This window comes from Mobula birostris, chromosome 17 (genome assembly GCF_030028105.1).
Source record: "Mobula birostris isolate sMobBir1 chromosome 17, sMobBir1.hap1, whole genome shotgun sequence".
Lineage (NCBI taxonomy): Eukaryota > Metazoa > Chordata > Chondrichthyes > Myliobatiformes > Myliobatidae > Mobula > Mobula birostris.
In genome coordinates, this window is record NC_092386.1 from 38,601,527 (window position 1) to 38,629,369 (window position 27,843).

A 27,843-nucleotide genomic window follows, 5' to 3' on the forward strand; every position below is an offset into this window, starting at 1 on the left:
AAACTAACCTATATTTCACCTTGTCATATAAACCTTTCACCCGTTGGAGGAAAGCATTATACACTATTCTTTGCTAATGAATTCCATTACAATTTGTCTGAGGTGGTAAACTGTGTATTTTGCATGTTTACTGCACTGTCTTTATTAAGAGCAACAACTTATGCTAGAATTTAAATGTTGAAGGCATCTGTGGTTTTATGACCCAAGAATGATTGGATGACATATTTTAAAATGTTGAAAGTAACACCTAAGAACTTGTTTCTTCAGCAATCATTTAGAGTTCTCATTAAACAAGTAATTAAAGCTACTCCATGTAACTAAATGTAACTCAAATTATGCAAACTATAGAAAAATCTGGTTGTTTTTATTTTAGGTAATTAGCTACATTCAGTAAACCACCAGATTCCAGAAATTTTACAATGTATTTTTGATAGAGTGCCATACATGAAAGTAAAGATAAGTGTGTTTTCAGTACTTAGAACTGTGAAATAAGCACGTTTAGGAAAAACATACTTGTTTCTTTTGACGTGATTCCCAGGATTGTTTGAAACCACAAAAGCTATTAAAGGTCTTCATTTGACTCTTTGTCAGAAATGTGCCACACATTGCCAGCACAAATTGTTTTTATTCAAACAGAAAAGCTCCTATTTGAAAAAATAATTCCAAACAGAATTGAGGTTGAATCTGAAATTAAACACCTGTACAATATCACCAAGTTTGCTGTACAAGTGGTAAATTGGTAAGTTTTCAGGTTCCTAATACAACTCTAAACTTGCACGTAAAACTCGGGCATTAAAACGTATTAAATGATGAACAATATATGTTGTTTGTCCTTTATACCAAGTTAAATTCCTTCAGGTTTAATTGTAGAATAGTGTCCTTGACAGCAGCAAAGACAAACCGTATATTCTCTGTATCTGTGGCACATGTGAAATGAGAGTAGATGACCTTTTCTTTGTCGGGGTTCTGATTCTGATAAGTCTTCAAAATGAAGTCTCGCGCTGCTTTGGCATCTTGCTGTGGACCTATAAGACATTAGAAGTATATAAATCAATGAACTTTGCTCACTGAATGCAATATCTACAGTGTGGCCTTTTGGTGTAGGAAGGGCAATGGTATAACTTTGTATTTAAATTAAATATTTACTCCTGTCTCTGCAAAGTGAGCTTATTTAAGCAAGACAAGGCATGGCAGGGCAACTTTCACCCGTGGATTTGGGAACTCCATGGTAGCCACAGTGACAGGAAGTGTCATCAGCTGGAGAAGCGCACATCTTGGGGCTTCAGCTACAGCTGATGCCACGGCGAGCCATCCACAGAGTTGAATGTTATGGACAGCACATCTAAGACTGCATGTCTAACAGACAAAAGAATAAGTAATTCAAGTAAACAAAAGAAAATCTGCAGATGCTGGAATTCACACAAAATGCCAGAGGAACTCAGCAGGCCAGGCAGCACTTACAGAAAAAAGCACAGTCGACGTTTCAGGCCGAAACCCTTCAGCAGTTCAAGTAGACTCTAGTTGGCTTCTTGCTTAATAACCAGTATTCAATTTTGAGTACTGAAGGGATCAAGGGATTCCTCTTGACGGGGGCAGCCAGTGCCAAGAACAAGCCACTAAGGTAGTTCAACTGTTGCAGGGATAGAGGAGAAAGGGCAAGACAGTCATTGTTACAGGGACTTTACAGCTGGTGCCGGTGACAAGGATATCAATGGAATAGTTGCAGAAAGTTATGGATGGAGAGAGAAAGAGAGAGAGGGAACAACCAGAGGCCAAATCAGCAATGACATGGGTAGGAAAAGAGATGAGGTTTGGCAGCAGAATCTATTTTAGGAAAGAGATTAAGACACAAGATCTCAAAAGCTGATAACTTCCAATACTCCTGGCATCATTTTCAAGTGGATATAGGATTAGAATAGAGCAGCAGGAAAGCCACTGGGACCAGTTCGCAGCAAGATGTGACATGTACAAGCCAGATACTTTACACCTCGATATGACTGCAACCGTTCAAATTAGCTTGGCAGAAGGTGGGAAGCTGAGATTTAGTAGGGAGTAGAAGGCAGAAGTGTTTGAAAAGCATGGGAAATAAGGTTAAAAAATTAGCAAATGAGTAATTTCTGTGCTTAAATAATATGCAGTGAATAAAGTGAGTGAATTAAGGGCAAAGACACACAGAAACTACAGTGTGACAGCTATTACGGAGGCATGGCCTAAAGAGGCAAAGGACAAGCTTCTTAGTTATTGGATCTTAAGATAAAATAGAAAGAGGGATAGAGAGGAATTGCCAATACACCACAGCTGTGAGAAGGGACGATATAAGAATGAGGCTAAATGGGTTAAGATAAGGGATAAAAAAAATGAGACACATTCAGCTGGAACTATTCTCTAGGTTCCAGGAATACATGTTCCATAGACAGCATTTGAACCTGGAAACCCGAATGTTATTGCACATAGAAGCAAACACAGGACAAAAACGGGAGGGGGAGTTGATGTTAACTATTGAGAGCCACAGACAATATAGTAGAAAGCTGTGAATTGGACAGAAAATATAAGAGTGAAATTAAAAAAGATTGTAAGAAAGTAAAGCAAACAAAATAAAACACTAAGAGTGGGGCCTTTAGAGACCATAGAGTAACTTGTGCATGAGCGTGAAGGACATGGGTAAGGTGAACAAATATTTTACCAGAAAAGTGAAATCAACAGTTAAGGTGAATGACTACAAACTGCTGTATGGGATAAACATAGTGAAAAAAGAAGAATTAAAGGGGTTATCCTTGGCTACGATTGCAAAATCCAACCCTGAGTTTCAGCATTAGTACCAGAGAACTGCCAACATTGTAAGTTGTTTTAAGTGGGAGAAAGGGAGAAATCCAATAGTTACAGGTCTGTTCATTGAAATTCATTCCATGGGCATTGTAACTTTCCTTTGGAAAGACAGATTAATTGAGAACAGTCAGCATAGATTTAAGGAAGGTTGCATGTAACCAAGTGAGTTATTTGATGAGGTAATAAGCAGAGTCAACAATGGCAGCAGTGCATTTCATGTCATCTGTGTGCATTTTAAAGGTGACCAACAGAATGGACTTCCAGATAATGAGCTACAGGCAAAATCCCTGGAATAATTTAGAGAACTATGAGAAGCTGCAACTAAAATATGAATATGATACTGTTTAACAATCTTTCAGTCTTCCTCTTGTTCAAAACTGAAAAATGTTCTGACAAAGGGTCAGAGGCCCGAACTCATTCCTTCACGGGCAACTACCTCAATCATGACACCGTTATCAGTCCAGAAATTATCTTCTAACTCGACATTCTGAGCCTCACAATACCAATCCCCACTGTCCATACCTCACATGCTCTTTTGTCAATTTGTAATACACCGCCTGGCCTTTCTTTCTCTAACCATCATACATTTCAACATATGCACAACTTCACACAATGCACCGAAAAGCTCTTTACCCATTTCTACTGTCCACCTCACCATATTAGTTCCCAACGCCTTTAAACCTAAAACATACCATTTTCATCAAGCCTACTGATACTTCTGTTGCCTGTTCTAATTATAAGCTTTTCCAGCAAAACATATCCTCAGAACTTCACCAAGATTGCACTTTTTAATAATATTCTTTAAAGGAAACTGGATCAAATGGGATTAATTTAAGACAGAAGTTAAAAATAAAATAAAGCATAATATAAAGTTTGATAATATATTAAATTGAGAAAATTTCTAAAACAATTCATCCTAGAAATTTGAAATCTTCAAGAAAGCTGTAACAAGACAAAATAATGGTAAGTTCATTATTGAAGAGCAGTAGCAATAATGCCAACACACATTTGCAAATATAGTTCTAGTACTGAGCATCAAATTTGCATATATTAATCTTAACCATCATTTTGTTTTCATAAAGCAGACACCCTCCCTTTTAACCTTCAAACTAATACAAGACTCATTCTGCTATTGTGCATCATGTATAACTAAGTGCATTAAATTATTTCCAGGAAAATACTCACCATCATATTCTGGGAAGTAATCAACTAGATGAGAATACATGATCTTTTCTTCCAGGAGATCCTTCTTGTTCAAGAAGAGGATGACCGACGAGCTATGAAACCAGGGATAGGTGATAATCGTCTTAAATAATGCTTTACTCTCCTCCATTCGATTCTAAAAGTAAATGTAAAGCATTTCTATATCAGCAAGTAACTTGCAACAAATACCCAACAGAAGGCACATTGCCTGTGTATCAATGCTTCACAGCCTCCCAAATAAACCCTGGGCAGTCAATTCTATACAAGTTATAAATGTTGCACTGTTTGTTTACATACAGAAGTATCACAAGATTTCCTACAGCAGTCTGCACTAATTTAACGAATGTGGGCAAGACCACTATTTATTGCAGATTTTTAATTGCGCTAAAAGTGGGGGTAATGTGCACTCCTGTGCTTTTGCTGGAGGTATCCGCAGCAAGCTTCCAGGTTTTAGACTCTGTGGCAGTGATGGAGCAGATATACATTTCCACATTGGAACTGTGTGTACTTGGAGGGGAACCTCACCGGCTACGTTGTCTTTTATGATGGTACTGATGACAAGTTTGGGAGGTGCTGAAGCAGCTGACGTTTGCAACTCCAGTGCATCTGTAGATGGTTAGTGATGAAAGGAATGAATGTTTGGGCAGTTTGGGGACAGTCTACCCTGGATGGTTTTGAGTTCATTGAGAATTATTGGAGCTGCATTGATCAAAGCAAGTGGAAATATTTCACCAAATTCCTATCTTCTGCCTTGTGGAAAGAACCTGAAGTTTCAGGAGTTGTTTCAATCACTGCTGTATATACAGCCTCTAATCTTCTCTTGTAACAACAGTACTTGCATAGCAGATCCAATTGAGTGTCTCGGCAATGGTGAACCCCTAGCATGTAATGCTGGAGGATTGTATCAGAGTAAAGTTAATGAATATCAGGTTTAGATAGCTAGTGTTTCTCTGTTCAGCAGAGTTCATGTGTGACTTGGATTACTCGCAACACCCTTCTGGCTGAACATCAGCCTGGTCTTGAACACTCACTGGCTGCATCCCACTACTCAGCGTTTTTCTTGAAGCTTGTTTCTCCCAGCAGCATGGCATCAATCAGATCCGTATAAATACAGAAAGGTTTACACGAATTGAAGCCATTTATTGTACTAGTTTTTACCACCTTGACAAATCTAAACCTGATAATTCATAACTTCTAATAGATTACTGTAACACCACTTGTAGATGTGCTCAATACTGGGAAGGCTTTTCTTTGTTGGACTGGGTAGTTTCTGCTGTTTTTTTTATAGGCTTTTCCATTCTTGGGCATCGATGCTTCCATACCAGGCTGTGAGGAAACTAGTCAGGGTACTCTCCAATGTGCATGCAAAGGGGAGATAGGCTGTCGTTCACCTGGCCTGAACAGGAGACAAATTTGTTGGTGGAAATGGAGCAGAAGTACTCCAATGAGAAAGAATATCAACATTTTAATTGTGGGTGAATTTTGTTCTAAATCAAAGAAGCACTTTTTTAGGCTACGAGAAAAAAATGCCAGAAAATATGAAATAACATTATTAATAAAATAATATTATTTACTTTGTTTTTTCACCCTCCAAGGACCCTTGAGCTATATAAGATGGCATCTGTTGTCAAAAAAATCTGACATTACCTCATTATCACACTCAGCCAGGACCTGATCATATTCACTAAGTGCCACCAAGAAAATGATTGAGGTGACATTCTCAAAACAGTGAATCCACTTCCTTCGTTCTGACCTCTGACCTCCAACATCTACCATCCTATAAAGTAAAGCAAAGATTGAAACTGCAGTTTCCAGTCACATTATTAAGCCTTGAAAGAATTAGTTGAATCATCCCAAATCGTGCCATTTTCTTATCATTGTAAAATTGAACTCTGCATGTAATGTTGCATATAACAAAACCTTTACTATCGTTTTCTCATTTCTATAACTACTACACAGGTAGCAGAAATAGAAATAACCATTCAGACTTAAAGGATCCAACCTCATCATATATAAGAATCACAAAGGTAAAAAACAAAAAAAACAAATTATTAGTCTTCATACAATCTAAAATCCTGCCTACTTCACTCAAAAGCCAAACTTGGTTGAGAATCTAGCAGTGAAACCAACTTAATGGCAATGATTTTAAATGTTACTTTCAAGCAGAATTGCTTCAAAGAATCTTAATTCAGACAAATGTAGGTCCCCTACAGACAGAAACAGGTGAATTGATTATGCGGAACAAGGGCATGGCAGACCAATTGAATAACTACTTTGGTTCTGTCTTCACTAAGGAGGACATAAATAATCTTCCGGAAATAGTAGGGGACAGAGGGTCCAGTGAGATGGAGGAACTGAGGGAAATACATGTTAGTAAGGAAGTAGTGTTAGGTAAATTGAAGGGATTAAAGGCAGATAAATCCCCAGGGCCAGATGGTCTGCATCCCAGAGTGATTAAGGAAGTAGCCCAAGAAATAGTGGATGCATTAGTGATAATTTTTCAAAACTCTTTAGATTCTGGATTAGTTCCTGAGGATTGGAGGGTGGCTAATGTAACCCCACTTTTTAAAAAAGGAGGGAGAGAGAAACCGGGGAATTATAGACTGGTAAGCCTGACATCGGTGGTGGGGAAAATGCTAGAGTCAGTTATCAAAGATGTGATAACAGCACATTTGGAAAGCGGTGAAATCATCGGACAAAGTCGGCATGGATTTGTGAAAGGAAAATCATGTCTGACGAGTCTCATAGAATTTTTTGAGGATGTAACTAGTAGAGTGGATGGAGAGAACCAGTGGATGTGGTATATTTGGATTTTCAAAAGGCTTTTGACAAGGTCCCACACAGGAGATTAGTGTGCAAACTTAAAGCACACGGTATTGGGGGTTTGATAGAGAATTGGTTGGCAGACAGGAAGCAAAGAGTGGGAATAAAATGGGACCTTTTCAGAATGGCAGGCAGTGACTAGTGGGGTACCGCAAGGCTCAGTGCTGGGACCCCAGTTGTTTACAATATATATTAATGACGTAGACGAGGGAATTAAATGCAGCACCTCCAAGTTTGCAGATGACACGAAGCTGGGCAGCAGTGTTAGCTGTGAGGAGGATGCTAAGAGGATGCAGGGTGACTTGGATAGGTTAGGTGAGTGGGCAAATTCATGGCAGATGCAATTTAATGTGGATAAATGTGAAGTTATCCACTTTGGTGTCAAGAACAGGAAAACAGATTATTATCTGAATGGTGGCCGATTAGGAAAAGGGGAGGTGCAACGAGACCTGGGTGTCATTATACACCAGTCATTGAAAGTGGGCATGCAGGTACAGCAAGCGGTGAAAAAAGGTGAATGGTATGCTGGCATTCATAGCAAGAGGATTCGAGTACAGGAGCAGGGAGGTACTACTGCAGTTGTACAAGGCCTTGGTGAGACCACACCTGGAGTATTGTGTGCAGTTTTGGTCCCCTAATCTGAGGAAAGACATTCTTGCCATAGAGGGAGTACAAAGAAGGTTCACCAGATTGATTCCTGGGATCGCAGGACTTTCATATGATGAAAGACTGGATCGACTAGGCTTATACTCATTGGAATTTAGAAGATTGAGGGGGGATCTTATTGAAATGTATAAAATCCTAAAGGGATTAGACGAGGGGTCACAGTTTGAGGATAAAGGGGAAGCCTTTTAGGACCAAGATTAGGAAAAACTTCTTCACACACAGAGTGGTGAATCTGTGGAACTCTCTGCCACAGGAAACAGTTGAGGCCAGTTCATTGGCTATATTTAAGAGGGAGTTAGATATGGCCCTTGTGGCTAAAGGGATTGGGGTTATGGAGGGAAGGCTGGTACAGGGTTCTGAGTTGGATGATCAGCCATGATCATACTGAATGGCGGTGCAGGCTCGAAGGGCCTACTCCCGCACCTATTTTCTATGTTTCTAATTAAGGAAAAAACTGAAGAACTATTTAAAATTTTAGTATTACATTTCACCCACTAAATGAAGAATTAAGATGCTAAAAACCCACAGTAGCTTAAAAAGAAACATGATGCTATCTACTGTGCAATGGGAGAGGCATCATCTTTCATTTGATGGATAGATATTCACCGGTGATGGAAATAGTCAAGGAAGTTTGATCTTCTAAACAGTTTGCAATTGTTTACATAGATATTTAGTGCAATCAGAAGTAATTTCCCTCAGTGAAGCATTTAATTCAAACTATAAAACTTTTCTCAATATTTTGTAGTCAGGCACAGGGAGCATTTTTATTTCAAATTCAAAATGCAGATGTTGCTGCAAGAGCTTTGACTAACCAAGCACTACAGAGATGCTTTATGTATTTTACACACATATTAAATATTACTTGATGCATTTATACTATTATGTATGGAACCAAGCTAGGAATACTGGCAGGTTCCAAACACTATACATGTACGACATTAAGAACTTCAAGGGTGAGTACTTTTTTTCTGGTTTAACAACAAGGGGAAAATATTGTGGTGCTTACATGCTATGATGCAATTATATTCTATAACCACTTCAGTCATTTATACATCATACGTAAACACATCCTGTGTTCCCCCTTTCCACATTCAAAGTTAAGTTCACTTTAATAGTGCTGGCTGCATGAGCAGAAGTATCAAGAAGGCAACTTGTAGAGATGCAGTGTCTCACAAACACCTTCACTGTGTCACATTCTTCAGAAATCATCCATTTTTGTTTAACAATAATTAATGGTTTTGCCAGTTAATTCATAGCCATTACTTTCTTTCGCACATCATGAAAAATCTATTAAGCAGGAAAATCTGTCCTTTTCAATACCTGAAGATTATGTTCTCCAAATCAAAAGGATATTCGATGATTCCAGTTGTTGGTACTCTGACCCGCAGTATATCCTGTTGAGTTGGTATATACAATGCTGAACTAATCCGATCTACATCACTAAGATAGCTGAAAAATTAAATATAATTGCAAATTACAGAAACTTCCAACATAATTCTACAAACTAACATTTAAGAAAAGGAAATTACAGGTACTGTCCAGAAGACGTTGCCAAAGACAAAGATGCTAAGATATCCCAACAAGCCCATTCAGTGTAATAGAGAAGAACAGGTGATCAACTCTTCTGCAAAGAGCTTCTATCTATTGATAATATATGCCTAAAATATATATATCCAACATTCTCTGTTCCTGTGGAAAAAATTCAATTTTGTCTTCTGAACACAAAATTCTCATTGCAATTCTTAACAGAGCAGAACATAGCAACACACACAAAATGCTGGTGGAACGCAGCAGGCCAGGCAGCATCTACAGGGAGAAGTACAGTCGACACTTCAGGCCAAGACCCTTCGTTAGGACCAACTGAAAGAAGAGATAGTAAGAGATTTGAAAGTGGGAGGTGGAGGGGAGATACGAAATTACAGGAGAAGACAGGAGGGGGAGGGATGGAGCTAAGAGCTGGAAAGTTGATTGGCAAAAGGCATACAGAGCTGGAGAAGGGAGAGGATCATGGGATGGGAGGCCTAGGGAGAGAGAAAGGGGGAGGGGAGCCCAGGGGAAGATGGAGAGCAGGCAAGGAGTGATTGTGAGGGAGGGAGATAATAAATAAATAAGGGATGGGGTAAGAAGGGGAGGAGGGGCATTAACGGAAGTTAGAGAAATCAATGTTCATGCCATCAGGTTGGAGGCTACCCAGATGGAATATAAGGTGTTATTCCTCCAACCTGAGTGTGGCTTCATCTTGACAGTAGAGGAGGCCATGGAAGGAGGCCTTCTGTTAATGCCCCTCCTCCCCTTCTTACCCCATCCCTTATTTATTTATTTATTTATTTCTCCCTCCTCCCCTGCCACCCCCTCACAATCACTCCTTGACTGCTCTCCATCTCCCTCTGGGCTCCCCTCCCCCTTTCTTTCTCCCTAGGCCTCCCGTCCCATGATCCTCCCCCTTCTCCAGCTCTGTATCCATTTTGCCAATCAACTTTACAGCTCTTAGCTTCATCCCTCCCCCTTTTGTCTTCTATCATTTCGGATCTCCCCCTCCCCCTCTCAAATCTCTTACTATTTCTTCTTTCAGTTAGTCCTGACGAAGGGTCTCAGCCCAAAACTTAGACTGTACTTCTTCCTATAGATGCTGCCTGGCCTGCTGCGTTCCACCAGCATTTTGTGTGTGTTGCTTGAATTTCCAACATCCACAGATTTTCTCGTGTTTGAGCAGAATATAGTATCATGGGATAAAGAACTTAACAGTGGAACGGGGTGGTTAGAACTGTTGTAGGAATAGTTGATTACATGGTCAGGGAAACAGACAGGTACTAAATTGACGGAATCTCTCTGGTACCGTCTCTCACTTAGGGTAAATTAAACCACAGTTACAGCATGTTGGGGGGACGGAGCCAGGACTTTTTCCTTTCATGTCTGCTTTATATGTTTATAGTCTTGAGCTACATCCACAAATTAATACAAGGTGATCAGGAAACATTGAGGAAAGAGCAATTAAGGTGTAGTCCTAATATTGAAAGATTAGCTTCTTGAAAAGCCAAGTAGAGAATCCATTTGCTTATAGTAACAATAGAAGGGAGCAATCATGCTAAAGGTCTTGGCTATTAAGGGAAGCACACCCAGTAAATTCTTCCTTCCAATTCACAATACATTCTTCATTCATTTAAGCTTATTTATAATTACACTGGATTTCAGTGGTCAGAGTGTGAAATGTTGCTTTCCAAAAGCTCATCTTTCTACAATGAATGATTAATAATGGTTGACTTCAGGAACATTTTAATATGCAAGGGAACAGGATCTCTTAAAACTTTGCCTCATACCAAACCCAAAATAAGGAACAGGTTACAAACTCTCATAGCCAACTTTACAAAATCGAGGCAAAAATTCATGTTAATTTCATCTCATTTTTCCCTGACAGTGTCATAAAATTACACGAAGCCTTGTCTACCTCAATTTTGCATGTAATACATAGTTGCATCTGCAATATTCACAATTCCTCTCATCCTAATCAATCACTGCCTCCTTGTGAATGTAATGCCTTCATCAAAACATCCTTCCTTTCACTTAATACTTTCACAATATGTAGATAAGCCTATAAGAGGAGAGGCTGTACTTGACTTGGTATTGGGAAGTGAACCTGGTCAGGTGTCAGATCTCTCAGTGGGAGAGCATTTTGGAGATAGTGACCATAATTCTATCTCCTTTACAATACCATTGGAGAAAGATAGGAACAGACAAGTTAGAAAAGCGTTTAATTGGAGTAAGGGGAATTATGAGGCTATCAGGCAGGAAACTGGAAGGTTAAATTGGAAACAGATGTCCTCAGGGAAAAGTACAGAAGAAATGTGGCAAATGTTCAGGGGATATTTGTGTGGAGTTCTTCATAGGTACATTCCAATGAGACAGGGAAGTTATGGTAGGGTACAGGAACCGTGGTGTACAAAGGCTGTAACAAATCTAGTCAAGAAGAAAAGAAAAGCTTACAAAAGGTTTAGAGACGCAAACACGAGGAATTCCACAGATGCTGGAAATTCAAGCAACACACATCAAAATTGCTGGTGAACGCAGCAGGTCAGGCAGCATCTCTAGGAAGAGGTACAGTCAACGTTTCAGGCCGGGACCCTTCGTCAGGACTAACTGAAGGAAGAACTAGTAGGAGATTTGAAAGTGGGAGGGGGAGGGGGAGATCCAAAATGATAGGAGAAGACAGGAGGGGGAGGGATGGAGCCAAGAGTTGGACAGGTGATTGGCAAAAGGGATACGAGAGGATCATGGGACAGGAGGCCCAGGGAGAAGGAAAAAGGGGGGGAGGGGGGAACCCAGAGGATGGGCAAGGGGTATAGTCAGAGGGACAGAGGGAGAAAAAGGAGAGTGAGAGAAAGAATGTGTGTATATAAATAACGGATGGGGTACGAGGGGGAGGTGGGGCATTAGCAGAAGTTAGAGAAGTCAATGTTCATGCCATCAGATTGGAGGCTACCCAGACGGAATATAAGGTGTTGTTCCTCCAACCTGAGTGTGGCTTTATCTTTACAGTAGAGGAGGCCGTGGACAGACATGTCAGAATGGGAATGGGATGTGGAATTAAAATGTGTGGCCACTGGGAGATCCTGCTTTCTCTGGCGGACAGAGCGTTTAGAGAGCTAGATAATGTTAGAGATCTAGAATATTATAAGGCTAATAGGAAGGAGCTTAAGAATGAAATTAGGAGAGCCAGAAGGGGCCATGAGAAGGCCTTGGCGGGCAGGATTAAGGAAAATCCCAAGGCATTCTACAAGTATGTGAAGAGCAAGAGGATAAGACGTGAAAGAATAGGACCAATCAACTGTGACAGTGGGGAAGTATGTATGGAACCGGAGGAAATAGCAGAGGTACTTAATGAATACTTTACTTCAGTATTCACTATGGAAAAGGATCTTTGTGATTATAGTGATGACTTGCAGTAGACTGAAAAGCTTCAGCATGTAGATATTAAGAAAGAGAATGTGCTGGAGCTTTTGGAAAGCGTCAAGTTGGATAAGTCACCAGGACCGGATGAGATGTACCCCAGGCTACTGTGGAAGGTGAGGGAGGAGATTGCTGAGCCTCTGGCGATGATCTTTGCATCATCAATGGGGACAGGAGAGGTTCCAGAGGATTGGAGGATTGCAGATGTTGTTCCTTTATTCAAGAAAGGGAGTAGAGATAGCCCAGGAATTTATAGACCAGTGAGTCTCACTTCAGTGGTTGGTAAATTGATGGAGAAGATCCTGAGAGGCAGGATTTATGAACATTTGGAGAGGTATAATATGATTAGGAATAGTCAGCATGGCTTTGTCAAGGGCAGGTCCAAGCCTGATTGAATTTTTTGAGGATGTGACTAAACACATTGATGAAGGAAGAGCAGTAAATGTAGTGTATAGGAATTTCAGCAAGGCATTTGATAAGGTAGCCCATGCAAGGCTTATTGAGAAAGTAAGGAGGCATGGGATCTATGGGGACATTGCTTTGTGGATCCAGAACTGGATTGCCCATAGAAGGCAAAGAGTGATTGTAGACGGGTCATATTCTGCATGGAGGTCGGTCACCAGTGGAGTGCCTCAGGGATCTGTTCTGGGACCCTTACTCTTCGTGATTTTTATAAATGACCTGGATGAGGAAGTGGAGGGATGGGTTAGTAAATTTCCTGATGACACAAAGGTTGGAGGTGTTGTGGATAGTGTGGAGGGCTGTCAGAGGTTACAGTGGGACATTGATAGGATGCAAAACTGGGCTGAGAAGTGGCAGATCGAGTTCAGCCCGGGTAAGTGAGAAGTGGTTCATTTTGGTAGGTCAAATATGATGGTAGAATATAGTGTTAATGGTAAGATTCTTGACAGTGTGGAGGATCAGAGGGATCTTGGGGTCCGAGTCCATAGGACACTCAAAGCAGCTGCACAGATTGATTCTGTGGTTAAGAAGGCATATGGCGTATTGGTTGTCATCAATTGTGGAATTGAATTTAGGAGCCGAGAGGTAATGTTGCAGCTACATAGGACCCTGGTCAGACCCCACTTGGAGTACTGTGCTCAGTTCTGGTCGCCTCACTACAGGAAGGATGTGGAAGCCATAGAAAGGGTGCAGAGGAAATTTACAAGGATGTTGCCTGGATTGGGGAGCATGCCTTATGAGAATAGATTGAGTGAACTTGGCCTTTTCTCCTTGGAGTGACGGAGGATGAGGGGTGACCTGACAGAGGTGTATAAGATGATGAGAGGCATTGATAATGTGGATAGTCAGAGGGCAGAAATGGTTGCCACAAGAGGACACAGGTTTAAGGTGCTGGGGAGTAGGTACAGAGGAAATGTCAGGGTTAAGTTTTTTTACTCAGAGAGTGGTGAGTGCGTGGAATGGGCTGCCGGCAACGGTGGTGGAGGCGGATACGATAGGATCTTTTGAGAGACTTTTGGATAGGTACATGGAGCTTAGAAAAATAGAGGGCTATAGGTAAGCCTAGTAATTTCTAAGGTAGAGGCATGTTCGGCACAACTTTGTGGGCCGAAGGGCCTGTATTGTGCTGTGGGTTTTCTATGTTTCTATTAAACTAAGAGTTTTTGTATGAATTCCAAAAATGTTCCAATAATTATATGTTTATATTTTCTTGACTACACCATCAAAAAAAAAACAAGATGTTATTTGTATAGAGCACACTGGACAGTGTCAGGATTTTGTTTTCTATATAAAGTTCAACATTTGAAGCAATACATGACATAAATGTACGTTATTGAATCCAGTATATATTTTACTGCGCACACACCAAAATGAGGATTAATAATAATATTAATAATCCAATGCTCAATAATATATTGAGCATTTACTTTGAGACTTGTATGGAAAGAACAAGTCAGGAGCTTCAGGAAGAGCGGTTTCTATCTTTATGCTACGAAATGTCATTAACAAAATTTTCCTTGTGCTGCTGCTTTAGATTGGTAGTGCAGATTGCAGTAGGTGGAAGAATCTTTATGAAACTTTTTTCTTAATGCATTTTGACAACTGACAAGATTATCTTGGTCTAAAAGCTTCCAGTAAATGATAGTTGAACAGAATTAAAGAGGGTATGTCACTAAGCTCAGAATTTAACCGTTCAGAGGTATTGAAAAACATACCTCTACAATAGCACACACCAATTTCCAGTACACCAAATGCAATACATTGGAAGGGGATAAAAACCAAGAGAATATTTTGGCCTTAGTATAGTAGTTTAAAACAATTTTCATACTTACTATTTGGCAGAATCTGATAACTGATATTCTCGCCGTCTGTCGTAGCATTCCTGGATCCCGGGATCATTCCATAATTTCTTTATTGCTTCAACATATGGTTTTTCAAAAGAGAATACTTTATCCACTTCTACTTCTCTGATCATATTTGCATTGTCCTAACAGAAATAATTAAGCACATTTAGGGATATTTATATACACATAAATATGCAAAATTCATCCATTATCATGAATTATAAAGTTCATTGTCTTTAACTTAAATAGTGAACCAAAATTCTATTTGTTTAATTTTTGCTGTTAAAGAAACAAGGAAAAATATGGGATGAACTGAGAGTTGAGAATATGGTTCCATTAAGCACTCAATTCACTTCTGGTGTACACCATTTTCCTCATGATGAAATATCATTTCTGAAGACTTGTTAGTCTGAGCAAGACAGTTGTATTTTAATTCATCTTGATACACATACAGGATGAAAGACTCCAGTAGCAATAAATACTCTAACTTTGAAACTCTCGAGCAGCAAATTCACTTCTAATAGCACACCACAAAATCATTCACTAACTCGAGTAGGGCCGGAAAGGTAGATTTTCCAGACCATTGGATTAATGTGTCAGACTTCTAATTATGTTACACAGGAAAACAAAACTTTTCATTTATCATTGCAAGTATAAGGGAGGTGTGGGATCTAAGGCTCTGTTAAGTTTAGGCCACTGGCTACCAGATGCTGGACCATCAGGACTTCCTGAATGGTCAATTTTTACTGTGTTCATTCATTCATTATGTGTTGTGTTGTATGACGTGGGCGGTCATGGTCTTTCCATGACCATGTTTGTTCTTGGCAATTTTTTCCACAGAAGTGGGTTTGCCATCGCCCTTCTTCTGAGCAGTGACTGGCATCAGTGGTCACACAGTAGGAACGTGTGATAAGCACCAGCAGCTCATACCTGCTCCCATGGCTTTGCATGACGCTGATCGGGGAAGCTAAGCAGGAGCTGCACCTTGCCCAAAGGTGACCTGCAGGTTAGCAGAGGGAAGGAGCAGCTTACACCTCCTTTGGTAGGGGTGCATCTCCACCCTGCCACCCATTTACTGTATTACTGACTTGTTATTCTACTTCGTACATACACCGGATGTCAGAGATCCATTTATCGCAATTTATTGTAAATTAAATACAAAAGTTAAAAAGCGGACACAAGCAGTAAACAGGAGGCAGAATAACACTGATCAACAGATGTAAAAGACAAAATGAACAAGGGCTGATTGCTCATTAAAACAATAAGAATGGAAGTACTATTGACTTCTCTGAATGAAGAGTCAAATGTAGAATTCAGCTGTGGATTGACAGCTATCAGTGAAGTGCAAACAGTTTAAGTCTGAGGCAATCAGACCATGAAAAAGGACAAAATATCAACATATACAAAAAAATAATTTTTCTCAATTACCTAAGTACACTATCACATTGATGGATAAATTCAGCCAAAAGAGTCTGCTTTTGTCCTACACAGGATGTCCAATTTTAAACTTTCAAAAGTATAAAACTATTACTTCAAAATAACATTTTAAAGTGAACAAATTTCAATATACTGGATATCACATGCTACCATGTCATGAAATGCAAATTCATCTTAAAGCTGATGTTAAAAACAATCAAGATTCTTATTGATGAAATTACTGAACTATGCAGATTAGGAATGGTCAATTACAATTGTAATTGCACTTCCTCTGGGAGTGCACTCAGTCAAATTGTCATCAAGATAAGCAGTGTCTGATGAGAGGACTGAGAATTTGCACGTAGAACTCAGCTGCTATCAGTGTTTCTTGTGCTGCTTCCACTTGTCTTGTGTATGATTCTGTCGTGGACACCCAAGGTGTTCAACACCTTCCTGGATGTACAAATAGAGACTTTTTGTCGTTTTCTACACAGGCATCACCTGCCATCCTGCATAAAATTGAATTTCTGGTTGTATCCAGCAGGTCATTATAGACCATATAATGCAGACAATGGTGCCAACTTCATGATGTCCTTTGGCATCGGCTATAATTAGTTTTGTACTTGGGAGGGATTAGTGCTTGGGTGTTTTTGATTTGCTTTTTAGCTGGTTCAGCACAACATTGTGGGCCGAACAGCCTGTTTCTGTCCTGTACTCTTCTATGTTCTATTGGTTTATTCTCCATTGATTGGTAGTTTTACTTCCTTATGCCTTTTAACTAGTTCCACAAAGCTTTGGCTAATTGGGGCAGCTGCTGGTCCAAAATGTACTAGTCTTGATGTGTCCCAAATAACGGGAATCAACTTTATTTCCAAATTGACTAGTATATGGCAACTGAACTGAGGGCAAAGGCATGCTGAATCACAGACTTTCTTCCGTGCTGCATAACACAATGTCTGAATCACTTCACTCATTTGGACTCACTGAAGAAAAGGGTGACGTGACAGGCTTAACTTTGCCTGTTATTTAACCTTTGCTTCCCCTGATAGTCAGACCACAGACCTCAGGTAATCAGGTTGCCCAACAGCTCCTCCCTCCCATCACCCTCAATGCAGATGCCCCCCAGGGCTGTGTGCTGAGCCCACTGCTGTATTCTCTGCTCACACACGACTGCACAGCCAAACAAGTAATCACATTACCGATGACGCAGCATTGGTAGGGCTAATCACCAAAATGATGAGAGAGCCTACAGAGAGGCAAATAATCTCTTCCTCAATGTCAACAAGACTAAGGCGATGTTTACCAGTTTCAGAAGAACTCGCACCACCACACATGCCTTTTCACATAGGCAGCAGAGCAGTGGAAACTGTGAGCAGTTTCAAACTCCTGGGAGTGCACATCTTGCACCACCTCTCCTGGTCCCAGAACACATCCCACACAGTAAAGAAAGCTCACCGATGCCTCTACTTCCCGAGGAGGCTGGAGAGAGCTGGACACCACACATCAATACTCATGACCTTCTAGAGATATGGAGTAAAGAGCATCTTAACATGCTGCTTCACTGCATGGTACTGAAACTCCACTGCGGCAGACAGGAAGGCCCTACAACGCGTACTCAAAACTGCTCAACGCATCACTGGCACTCGCCTACCTGCCATCAAGGACATATATACAGAAAGGAACAGGAAAGAAGGTCAATAATATCATAAACAATTCCATCCACTCTGCTCACGGACTGTTTCTCCCACTCCTATCAGGGAGGAGGCTACATAGCGTTCATGCCAGAACTCCCAGACTCAAAACAGTTATTTTCCCTAAGCAGTAAAGCTGATCAGCACTTCTACCCACTAACCCACCCCACCATCACTACTTCATCATTTCCTGTCAGAGTCACTTTAGCCTATGCCTAGCATCACTTTATGGATATACAATCAATCTATGTATAAACTATCTTATGTATTTATATCTATCATGTTTTTATTATTTTGTTCTTTATTTTATTGTGTTTTTTTTGTGTGTTGCATTGGATCCAGAATAACAATTATTTCATTCTCCTTTACACTTGTGTACTGGCAGTAGCATTAAATAATCTTGAATCTTCTCATGCATCTAAATACTCAGAAATAAACAATGACAAATAGAATCGTGTTTACTTTCTGCAGTCTACTTACAAAGGGAGACCTTACAATAACCTGAAATTGTTTGCATGAGAATGTAATTGTAATGAGCTGCCAAAACAATTTACATTAATTCAATTTCTTTAAAACATTTGTTTTAAAAATGCATGGGCAAAATATTGTATACATTTATATACTTACTGTAACTGATTTACTTATTTTTTTCTATATTACCATGTATTGCATCATACTACTGCTGCTAAATTAAGAAATTTCACAACATACGCCAGTGATATTAAACCCGATTCTGTTCTACTAATTCACCCTCATTAAAATACTACTGTTAAAACTGAAATGGAAGTAGTTTCATAAAACATCTCAAAAACAATGCTGTGTTCATAAATAACTAAGTATATCACCAGGAAAAAGCAGAATTGTTACAAAAGAGAAACAGTGTAACTAAGTCAACCGAGTTGAACAATGACACACATCTTCACCTTATGTCCAGACAGTGAATTTAAAAATAAATCGCTGACAGAGAAGGGTGATAAAACCAACTGAGATTAGTAGATTCTATACAATGAAGATCACAGAAGATGAGAGACAGCAAAGACTTAGTAGCTCAAGATGAGTAGAAGAGAGACTGGGGAAAAAAATGACAGGAGACAGAAGAGGATTAATGGAACAACAGTCATAAATGTGGTAAGGCAAGGAAATTCACCTCAGAAGTTGCTCTTAAAGGAGATGGTAACCGCAGAAAGAACAACACATTATATTTTTACATCACGTTATGAATTGTTTCTTGACTGATTTTGATCACAAGCCACAGTGGATTCTGGTTAACTGAGACACATTGGGACCAACACATTTTGGCCCAATTAAGCGGCTGCCTCAATTAGCCAAAGTTCCACGGAAATAGTTAAAAAAAAGGTATTAAAAAAAGACAAGCTAAGTAACAAATTATTTAAATGAAATACAAGACAAATTAGAACAATACGAATACTATTGCAGTACTATAAAACTGTATTAATTAGTTCCTAATACTTATCAATGGAGAAATTCATCCATGTTGCGTTCTTCCGACAATGTCACCGCAGACACCTACTGCAGATAATAGACAGCCTTCATACTATGCTGTTGAAGACTGGACCCTCAAAATCTTCATTTTCATTGTAACATTCAAAACGATTGTTGATGCCTTCAAATTCTTCAGTTTCTAACATGTTCAAGTAGTGAAATCATTTCGTTTTCACTCCCAGCCATTTCTGTCATCTCCAAGCCTGAATGTTTGAAACCACAGTGAGCAAAACAGTTCTGAGTTGTCTTAATCTTACTTCTCGCCAACTATCAGTGCCAAAAATTACTGCTTTTGAACTCAAACACGTGTAACTGATGGTATTTAATAACTGCAACACACATCAAAGTTGCTGGTGAACGCAGCAGGCCAGGCAGCATCTGTAGGAAGAGGTGCAGTCGACGCTTCGTCAGGACGAAGGGTCTCGGCCTGAAACGTCGACTGCACCTCTTCCTACAGATGCTGCCTGGCCTGCTGCGTTCACCAGCAACTTTGATCTGTGTTGCTTAAATTTCCAGCATCTGCAGAATTCCTGTTGTTTTGGTATTTAATAACTGTTTGCTCGAAGCACTGTGTTGCGTCCTAACGGCTATGCAAGTGCACGCATTTGACACTAGTTAGAAACTGTTCAGCAACAGTCTTCCATCCCAATTAAGCAGCATAATGTCCCAAATAGCCAGGAATCCTAGCGATTTTTTTGATTAGTTTTTGTTCTTAAAGATTTGCCCTGATTAACCGATAGCCTATTTAACCAGAATCCACTGTGTTTAGTGAATGCAATATTATGGTGCACTGTATTAGACTTACGTTAAGGCAAGATTAAGTTTGAACAACTTTGAAACAACTTTTCAGTTTTGGACATCTCCTCACTTCTTAATGGAACAGAATAAACTACTGTATTAATCTGTTGGTTGTAGCCAGTCTTTATTTGTTTCCATTACAAATAACTTATAACAAAAAAATATAAAATCCAATAACAATTGAAATCTAAAGTTAAATTGCAGGACCAGAGAAGTATTTTGGCAGTTATTGAGATGCAACACATCACTGAACATTGCTGTATTTAATGAGCATCCTCTGAAATATACCCTGACTTAATGCCTTTCCACACATATTTGAAAGCCTACCCACTTTCAGAGAACAACAGTGGAGGCGACTCCTATGCTGCAGGAGATTGTGTTCCTAGGAAACTGTCCATATCATGATTTTCCAGAATGTGAAGCCAAGCTATCTATCTGTGCATATGTCATGAAACAAGAGTTGACAAAAGAGTTAAATTTTGTATTCAGTAATTCATTTTTCCCACATAAATCCTATGAGGGTGAAGTATATTCAATCTCAAATGTTTGGGTAGTTATCCATAAATTATGTAAGGGCAATTTTCTGTTACTTGAATGGCTGCCACATGGGAAGTGGGAGAGGGTGGAGTCACCTGTATAGTGAAGCCTACCTAGGTGGCAATTTTCTTTTGCATCACAAGTCTAAAGTCTGATTTAATTTTTCAGGATCAGATTTATTATTAGTGTCATATATCGTGAAATTGGTTGTTTTATGGCAGCAGCACACTGCAATACATTAAAAAATTACCCTAAGTTACAAAAAGAAATACTAAAAAGTAGTGCAAAATGAGAGCAAAATAGTGGCAGTGCTGATGGACCATTCAGAAATCTGATGGCGGAGGAAGAAGCTGTTTATAAAATGGGGAGGGGAGAAAGGGGAGGGGGAGAGAGGGAGCAGGGAGAGGGACTCTGTGTCTCAGTCTGTGTGTGTGTGTGTGTGTGTGTGTGTGTGTGTGTGTGTGTAGGTTCCTCTACCTCTTCCTTGATGATAGTAATGATAAGACGGCAGGTTCTGGATGGTGAGGACACTTCAATGACTGATGCCACTTTCTTGGGGCATGACCTTTTGAAGATTTCTTGATGGTGGGGAGGTTAGTGCCCATTATGGAGCTTTCCGAGTTTACAACCCTCTGCAGTTTTCTCCCTCCAATCCTGTGCATTGGAACCTCCAAACCAGACGGTGATGCAAATAGTCAGAATGTTCTCCACAGTGCTAATATAGAATTTGCTAGCATCTTCAGTGACTTGTTAAAAAATTATTATTTTTCTTAAATCATTGTTCTTAAATCACAAAGTCTGGCTCATTTTGTTCTTGTAAATTCACCAAATGCCTATCAGAAAATCTACATAAAATAATTTCAATTAAACCTTACAAGAGTGTTCATTGAAAATAAAACTTTAGTTGGACAATAAGTTAAGCGAGACCAGAAATATTAATGAATGGGTAGTCCAGTGCTCAAATCACCAGTCTGCATTTTGTATCTATGGTTTGCAAAGTATCCCAGATGTGAAACATTGAACATAACTTATAAAATGAATGGATTCCATCTGATCGGCTGAGCTTTTCCAGATATTTCTATTAAGGAATTTTTATCAGGTCCCCAGTTACTCTGTTGGGAATATATCAAAGATCTTATGACAATATTCAATGCATAATAGTGTTTACACCAATTTCCAGCTGATAATTAGCAATCAATATCATTAAATATGCTGAACATCACACTGCTCCTTCAGGCTCGGGGGTTCAGCTCAGGGCTAACAACCCTGACTGATAAAACAAAATTGTTATGGAAACAGCAATGAAGAATGCTTCTACATCTGAGTGCGATGGTATTCCTGAGTCTCCCCCTGGGACTCGCCTGACTGACAGTAGTGAAAACCAAGAGGAGGCTACTGACACAATGAAGGAAGCCTTCATGGATGCACTAAACGCCAGTGGCGAAACAGGTAGCAAGCAAGTAGATCACATAGCTGGTTTTGGAAGGGGAGATGTGAAAACTGGAACTGTGCTATTGACACTCCAACATCTCAGAAGTGTATTAGCTGTACTTACAAATGAGGGACATTTGATTCATCGAAGGTTGTGCACAACATTCCAAAAGGGGTTAATTTAGTTCATTTGGAAGAACAAAAGTCAATAGCTTTCTCGTGGGCTCAAATCACATTTCATCTAGTCTAGGAAGGATTTCATATTGGATATTGCTGAAAAGAGTTTTTCCAACAGTACAGAAGTTTCATGGTCACTATTACTGATGCTATATATATTTTATTTCAGATGGTCTATTAAACAACTCTAAATTCATAGCACTATTGCAAGATTTTAATTCATGTTTGTGGGTGACTAGTTTGTCACCAAATATACTTTATACTTTATTGTCACCAAACACATGATACTAGAACATACAATCATCACAGCGATATTTGATTCTGCGCTTCCCACTCCCTGGATTACAAATCAATAGTAAATATTAAAAATTTAAATTATAAATCATAAATAGAAAATAGAAAATGGAAAGTAAGGTAGTGCAAAAAAACCAAGAGGCAGGTCCGGATATTTGGAGGGTACGGCCCAGGTCGAGATCAGGATCCATTCAGTAGTCTTATCACAGTTGGAAAGAAGCTGTTCCCAAATCTGGCCGTATGAGTCTTCAAGCTCCAGAGCCTTCTCCCGGAGGGAAGAGGGACGAGGGACGAAAACTGTGTTGTCTGAGTGGGTCGTGTCCTTCATTATCCTGGCAGCACTGCTCCGACAGTGTCCAGTGTAAAGTGAGTCCAAGGATGGAAGATCGGTTTGTGTGATATGCTGCTCCGTGTTCACGATCTTCTGCAGCTTCTTCCGGTCTTGGACAGGACAACTTCCATACCAGGTTGTGATGCACCCTAGAAGAATGCTTTCTACAGTGTATCTATAAAAATTAGTGAGGGTTTTAGGGGACAGGCCAAATTTCTTTAGTTTTCTCAGGAAGTAAAGGCGCTGGTGGGCCTTCTTCTTGGTTGGACCAAGTCAGGTCATTTGTGATATTGACCCTGAGGAACTTAAAGCTTCTGACCTGTTCCACCTGCGCACCACCGACGTAGATGGGGTTGTGCAGTCCACTACTCCTTCTGAAGTCAACAACCACTTCCTTCGTCTTGCTGACGTTGAGGATAGTTATTGTCTTCGCACCATGCCACCAGGTTCTTAATTTCCTCTCTGCACTCAAACTCATCATTACCCAAAATACGGCCTGCAACTGTTGTGTCATCAGCAAACTTATCTATTAAGTTCGATGGAAACTTGGCTACACAATCATGGGTGTACGGTGAGTACAGCAAGGGGCTGAGTACACAGCCTTGTGGGCCACCGGTGCTCAGAGTGATTGTAGAGGAGAGCTTGTCCCCTATTTTTACAGCCTGGGTCCTGTCTGTGAGGAAGTTGAAGATCCAGCTGCAGATCTGAGTGTTAAGGCCCAGGTTCCGGAGCTTAGGAATCAATTTATTTGGAATGATGGTATTAAAGGCAGAGCTGTAGTCTATGAAAAGGAGCCTTGTGTATACAAACTGTGCCAGGGGTACAAAACACTGGATGTAAACTTTTGTACAAGAAAGAATAAAAGGAAGAAATAGTTAAATTTGCTCAGTGTCAAAGGTGGAGAAATACTTTAAATCCATAATAAGTATTAGGATGAATTTACAAATTTAGGAATAAGTCAACAGCAGCAATCACAGATTAACTAAAAATCTGAAAGAGTGAGAGACTGAATATCTGTAATACCAGTTGCTGTATTTATTGAGATACAACCAAACCTTGCCATACTGCAGGGAGGTGTGTGTTCATTGAAAACTGCTTGTATAATGATTCTCTGCATATCATCCATGCAAGATTCAAGAAACAAGTTGAAAAGAAAATAAAAGTGGTGTTTATTTATTTATCCCCTACACTACATGTGTGCATTCCCAGAGAGCTAATTCTACTGTGTCTAAAATTTTAAGGACATACTTCCATGACCTGAACTGTTATGACATGGGTGTCACCTGTATATTGTGAAGTTCATTACAGTTTGAAAAGTTCATAAAATAAAGCGTCATAGTTACAAAACTGATTGGGTTCATAGAAAAGGACTGAAAAGATATTGCACTGATACACTTCTGTCTATTTTTGGTCCCAATATGTGTTATGTGCATTGGAAGTGCAATATGGAAGCTTTTTGATAAACTTGGGAGAAAAATTCTAAAATACTGCAGTGGATCACAGCAGCGTAATTGAGCTTTGACTAACAACCAATTTGGACATCAGAAGTTTGAAAGGAGTGGATTTCACTCAGGTCCATTAACCGAGTAGGAAAAAAAACAGCGGCGGATGGCGACAGCATAATTGAGCTCTGACCAGCGACCAATATGGACATCAGGAGTTTAAGAGGGGGTCGCACTCGGGTCCACTGACCGACTAGAAAAGGACAGCGGGAGATCGCGGCTGCGTAACTGAGCGCTGACCAGCGACCAATAGGCATTTCGGATTGATTAACAACAGCGAATTAAAGGAAGGCAGATGCAAGCACAGCGGCCATCGTCAGAGTTGACAGAGTTAGGGTGGTGGTCTTGAGGGTTTAGCTCTTTGAGGCTTCAGCGAAGAAAGGCTTCAGTCAGAGAAAGCAAAAAAAGAAAAACTCTAGGTAATTTTTTTTTTACCTTCTCTTCTTTAGATGTGCTCAGCTAGGACAGCAGAGATGCCAGGCAGGATAGGGGAATGTTGCTCTTTCAGGATCTGGGAAGGCCTCCATTGTCCCTGGTGACTACAGCTGAGAGAAGTGCATCCAGCTACAGCTTCTAGCAACCCACATTAAGGAGTTGGAGCTAAAACTGGATGAACTCCAGATCATTCAGGAGGCTGAAGGGGGTGATAGGACATTCAGAGAGGTAGTTACATGCAAAGTGCAGGATACAGGAAACTGAGTAACAGTCAGGAAGGGGAAAGGGGCTAAACAACCAGTGCAGAGTACCCCTGTGGTCATCCCCCTCAACAACATGTATACCACTTTGGATACTGCTGGGGGGGATGACCTAACAGAGGAGAGTCATAGCAGACAGGTTACTGGCACTGTCTGGCTCTGTGACTCAGAAGGGAAGGCAGGAGAAGAGGAGCACTGTGGTGCTAGGGATTCATTAGTCAGGGGAACAGACAGGAGTTTCTGTGGGTGAGAATAAGATTCACGGACAGTAGTTGCCTCATGGGTACCAGGGTCTGGGATATCTTGGACTGAGTACTCAGCATTCCTAAGTGGGAGTGTGAACAGCCAGAGGTCATGGTCCAAGTAGGTACCAAAGGCATTGGTAGGACAAATGAAGAGGTTCTACATAGGGAGTTCAGGGAGTTAGGTGCGAAGTTAAAGGCAGGACCTCCAGGGTTGTGATTTCAGGATTGCTACCTGTGCTATGTGCTAGTGAGGACAGAACTAGGAAGATTACACAGTTTAACACGTGGCTAAGGAGGTGGTGTTGGAGGGAGATGTTGGCCAGAAAGGACGACAGTTTATAAATCAGTGAATTCAAATGAATCAAAGACAGTGGAAGCAGACTAATTCTTTTTGTTCTTGTCTTGTGCTTGGAGATGGAGACTGCTATTTTGTGAAGACACTCTGTTCTCCATTTTGGGAACTTGAATTGCTTAGCTTGATCAGTGTTTCAAAGAAGACACAATGATGCTCCAGGACTAGAGATATTTCCAAATAAGAAGTTATTTGTGAGATATTATGAGGATATAACATGCAGGTTTGTGAATGTTGGAGTCAGTATCTGTTCTGCATGAATCAAGCTGGCGGCTGGTTGAGAACAAAGACCATAAATTATCGACTGTCATCGCTGGGAAGAAGGGATGCTGGCTTGCAGCTCAGCCAGTAACAAGGTGTTAAAGGTCAGACACATGACCTGTGACCAATGGCACTGGAATGCAATATTTGAATTGATAAGGAACGGATACAAAACTGGATGCTTCCTGTGTGCTGGCAGTAGTAACTTTGAAGAATAACCATCGCAGATACAAGCGTGAGCAACCCTGCATGGAACACATGGTGAGTGATTTGAGACTATGAGGAACGCCAGGGAAACTTACTGGGTGTGCACACAAGATATTTAGTGAATGAATTCATGTACCTGTTAGTTTGGACAATAAAGGTACTTGTCAGTAAATGCAGAGTCTCTCTCTGTGCCTCACTGATCAGTATTACAAGGATAATTCTTAGAACAGAGGGCATAAGACTTTTGGATCATTGGGTTCTCTTCCAGGGAAAATGGGATCTGTACAAAAGGGACAGTTTGCACCTGAACTGGGAGGGGGACTAATAGCCTAGCAGGAAGGTTTGTTAATGCTGCACGTTGGGGATTATACTCAAGTTTCAGGGGGATGGGAACCAGAGTGCCAGAACAGTTAGTAGAGAGGTTGAGGAGGCAGGTGTTGGTAAGACTTCAAAGTCAGGAATCAAAAGGTTGAGTTTGGTGTAACTAGTGTCCTGAACTGCATATATTTCAATGCAACAAGTATCATAGGAAATGCGGATGAGCTCAGGGCATGGACCAACACCTGAATTTAATACATTGTAGCCATTAGTAAGACTTGGTTGTAGGAGGGGCAGGACTGGCAGCTCAGTATTCTGGGGTTCCATTGTTTTAGACGTGACAATGCAGGAGGGATTAAAGGAGGAGGGGTGGCATATCTAGTCAGGGAAAGTGTCATGGCAGTGCTCCATCAGGACAGACTAGAGAACTCAACTCCTAAGGTGTTATGGGTGGAGCTAAGAAACAAGAAAGATATGACCACGTTGAAGGGGCTATGTTACAGAACACCCAACTGTCTGGGGCAGTTAGAGGAACAAATTTATAAACAGATCATAGACTGTTACAAGAAACATAAGGCAGTTATAGTAGATGATTTTAACTTTCCACATATTGACTGGGAATCCCATACTGTGAAAGGACTAGAGGGGATACAGTTTGTCAGGAGTGTTCAGGAAGTCCCATTGAGAAAGTGTGCAATACGGGATCTGCTGTTATAGAACGAAGCAGGGTAGATGACAGAAGTTTGTGTAGGGGAACACTTTGCAACTATTGACCACAATGCCATTAGTTTCAAAGAAATTATGAAAAAAAGGTTAAGTGTGGCCCGCAGGTTAAGATTCCAAATTGGAGAAAGGCCAATTCTGATGGAATTATTAATGATCTGGCAAGTGTGGATTGGGACAGGCTGTTCTCTGGCAATGGTGTACTTGGAAAGTGGGAAGCCTTCAAAAATGAAATTTTGAGAATACCAAGCTTGTATGTGCCTGTCAGAATAAAACGTAAAGATAACAAGTGTAGGGAACCTTGGTTTTCAAGAGATATTTTAAGCCCTGGTTAACAGGAAAAGGAGGTGCCAGCAGGTATAGGCAAGTAGGAACAAATGAGGTGCTTAACGAGTGCAAGAAATGCAAGAGAACACATAAGAGAGAAATCAGGAAGGCTAAAAGAAGGCATGAAGTTGCTCTAGCAGACAAAGAGACAAAGTGAATGAAAATCTTAAGGGATTCTAGAGATACTTCCAAGAGCAAAAGGATTGCAAGAAATAAAATTAGTCCTCTGGAAGACCAGAATGGTAATCCATGTGTAGAGCCAAAATA

The 27,843-nt window shown here is 40.3% G+C and overlaps 1 protein-coding gene across 3 annotated transcripts in view; it reads right to left on the reverse strand.

The window, feature by feature from the left end:
* Positions 1–342: 342 nt before the first annotated feature.
* LOC140211624 (guanine nucleotide-binding protein subunit alpha-14) overlaps positions 343–27,843 on the reverse strand; it is a 139,517-nt gene continuing 112,016 nt past the window's right edge. For all 3 annotated transcript variants that reach the window (XM_072281558.1, XM_072281560.1, XM_072281559.1), the window contains exons 3-7: positions 14,757–14,911; positions 8,839–8,967; positions 5,677–5,806; positions 4,012–4,165; positions 343–1,025 (exon numbers count right to left, since the gene is read on the reverse strand). In XM_072281558.1, coding sequence (XP_072137659.1) covers positions 835–1,025; positions 4,012–4,165; positions 5,677–5,806; positions 8,839–8,967; positions 14,757–14,911 — 759 coding nt within the window. In that variant the 3' untranslated portion in view covers positions 343–834. The remainder of the gene's footprint in view (positions 1,026–4,011; positions 4,166–5,676; positions 5,807–8,838; positions 8,968–14,756; positions 14,912–27,843) is intronic.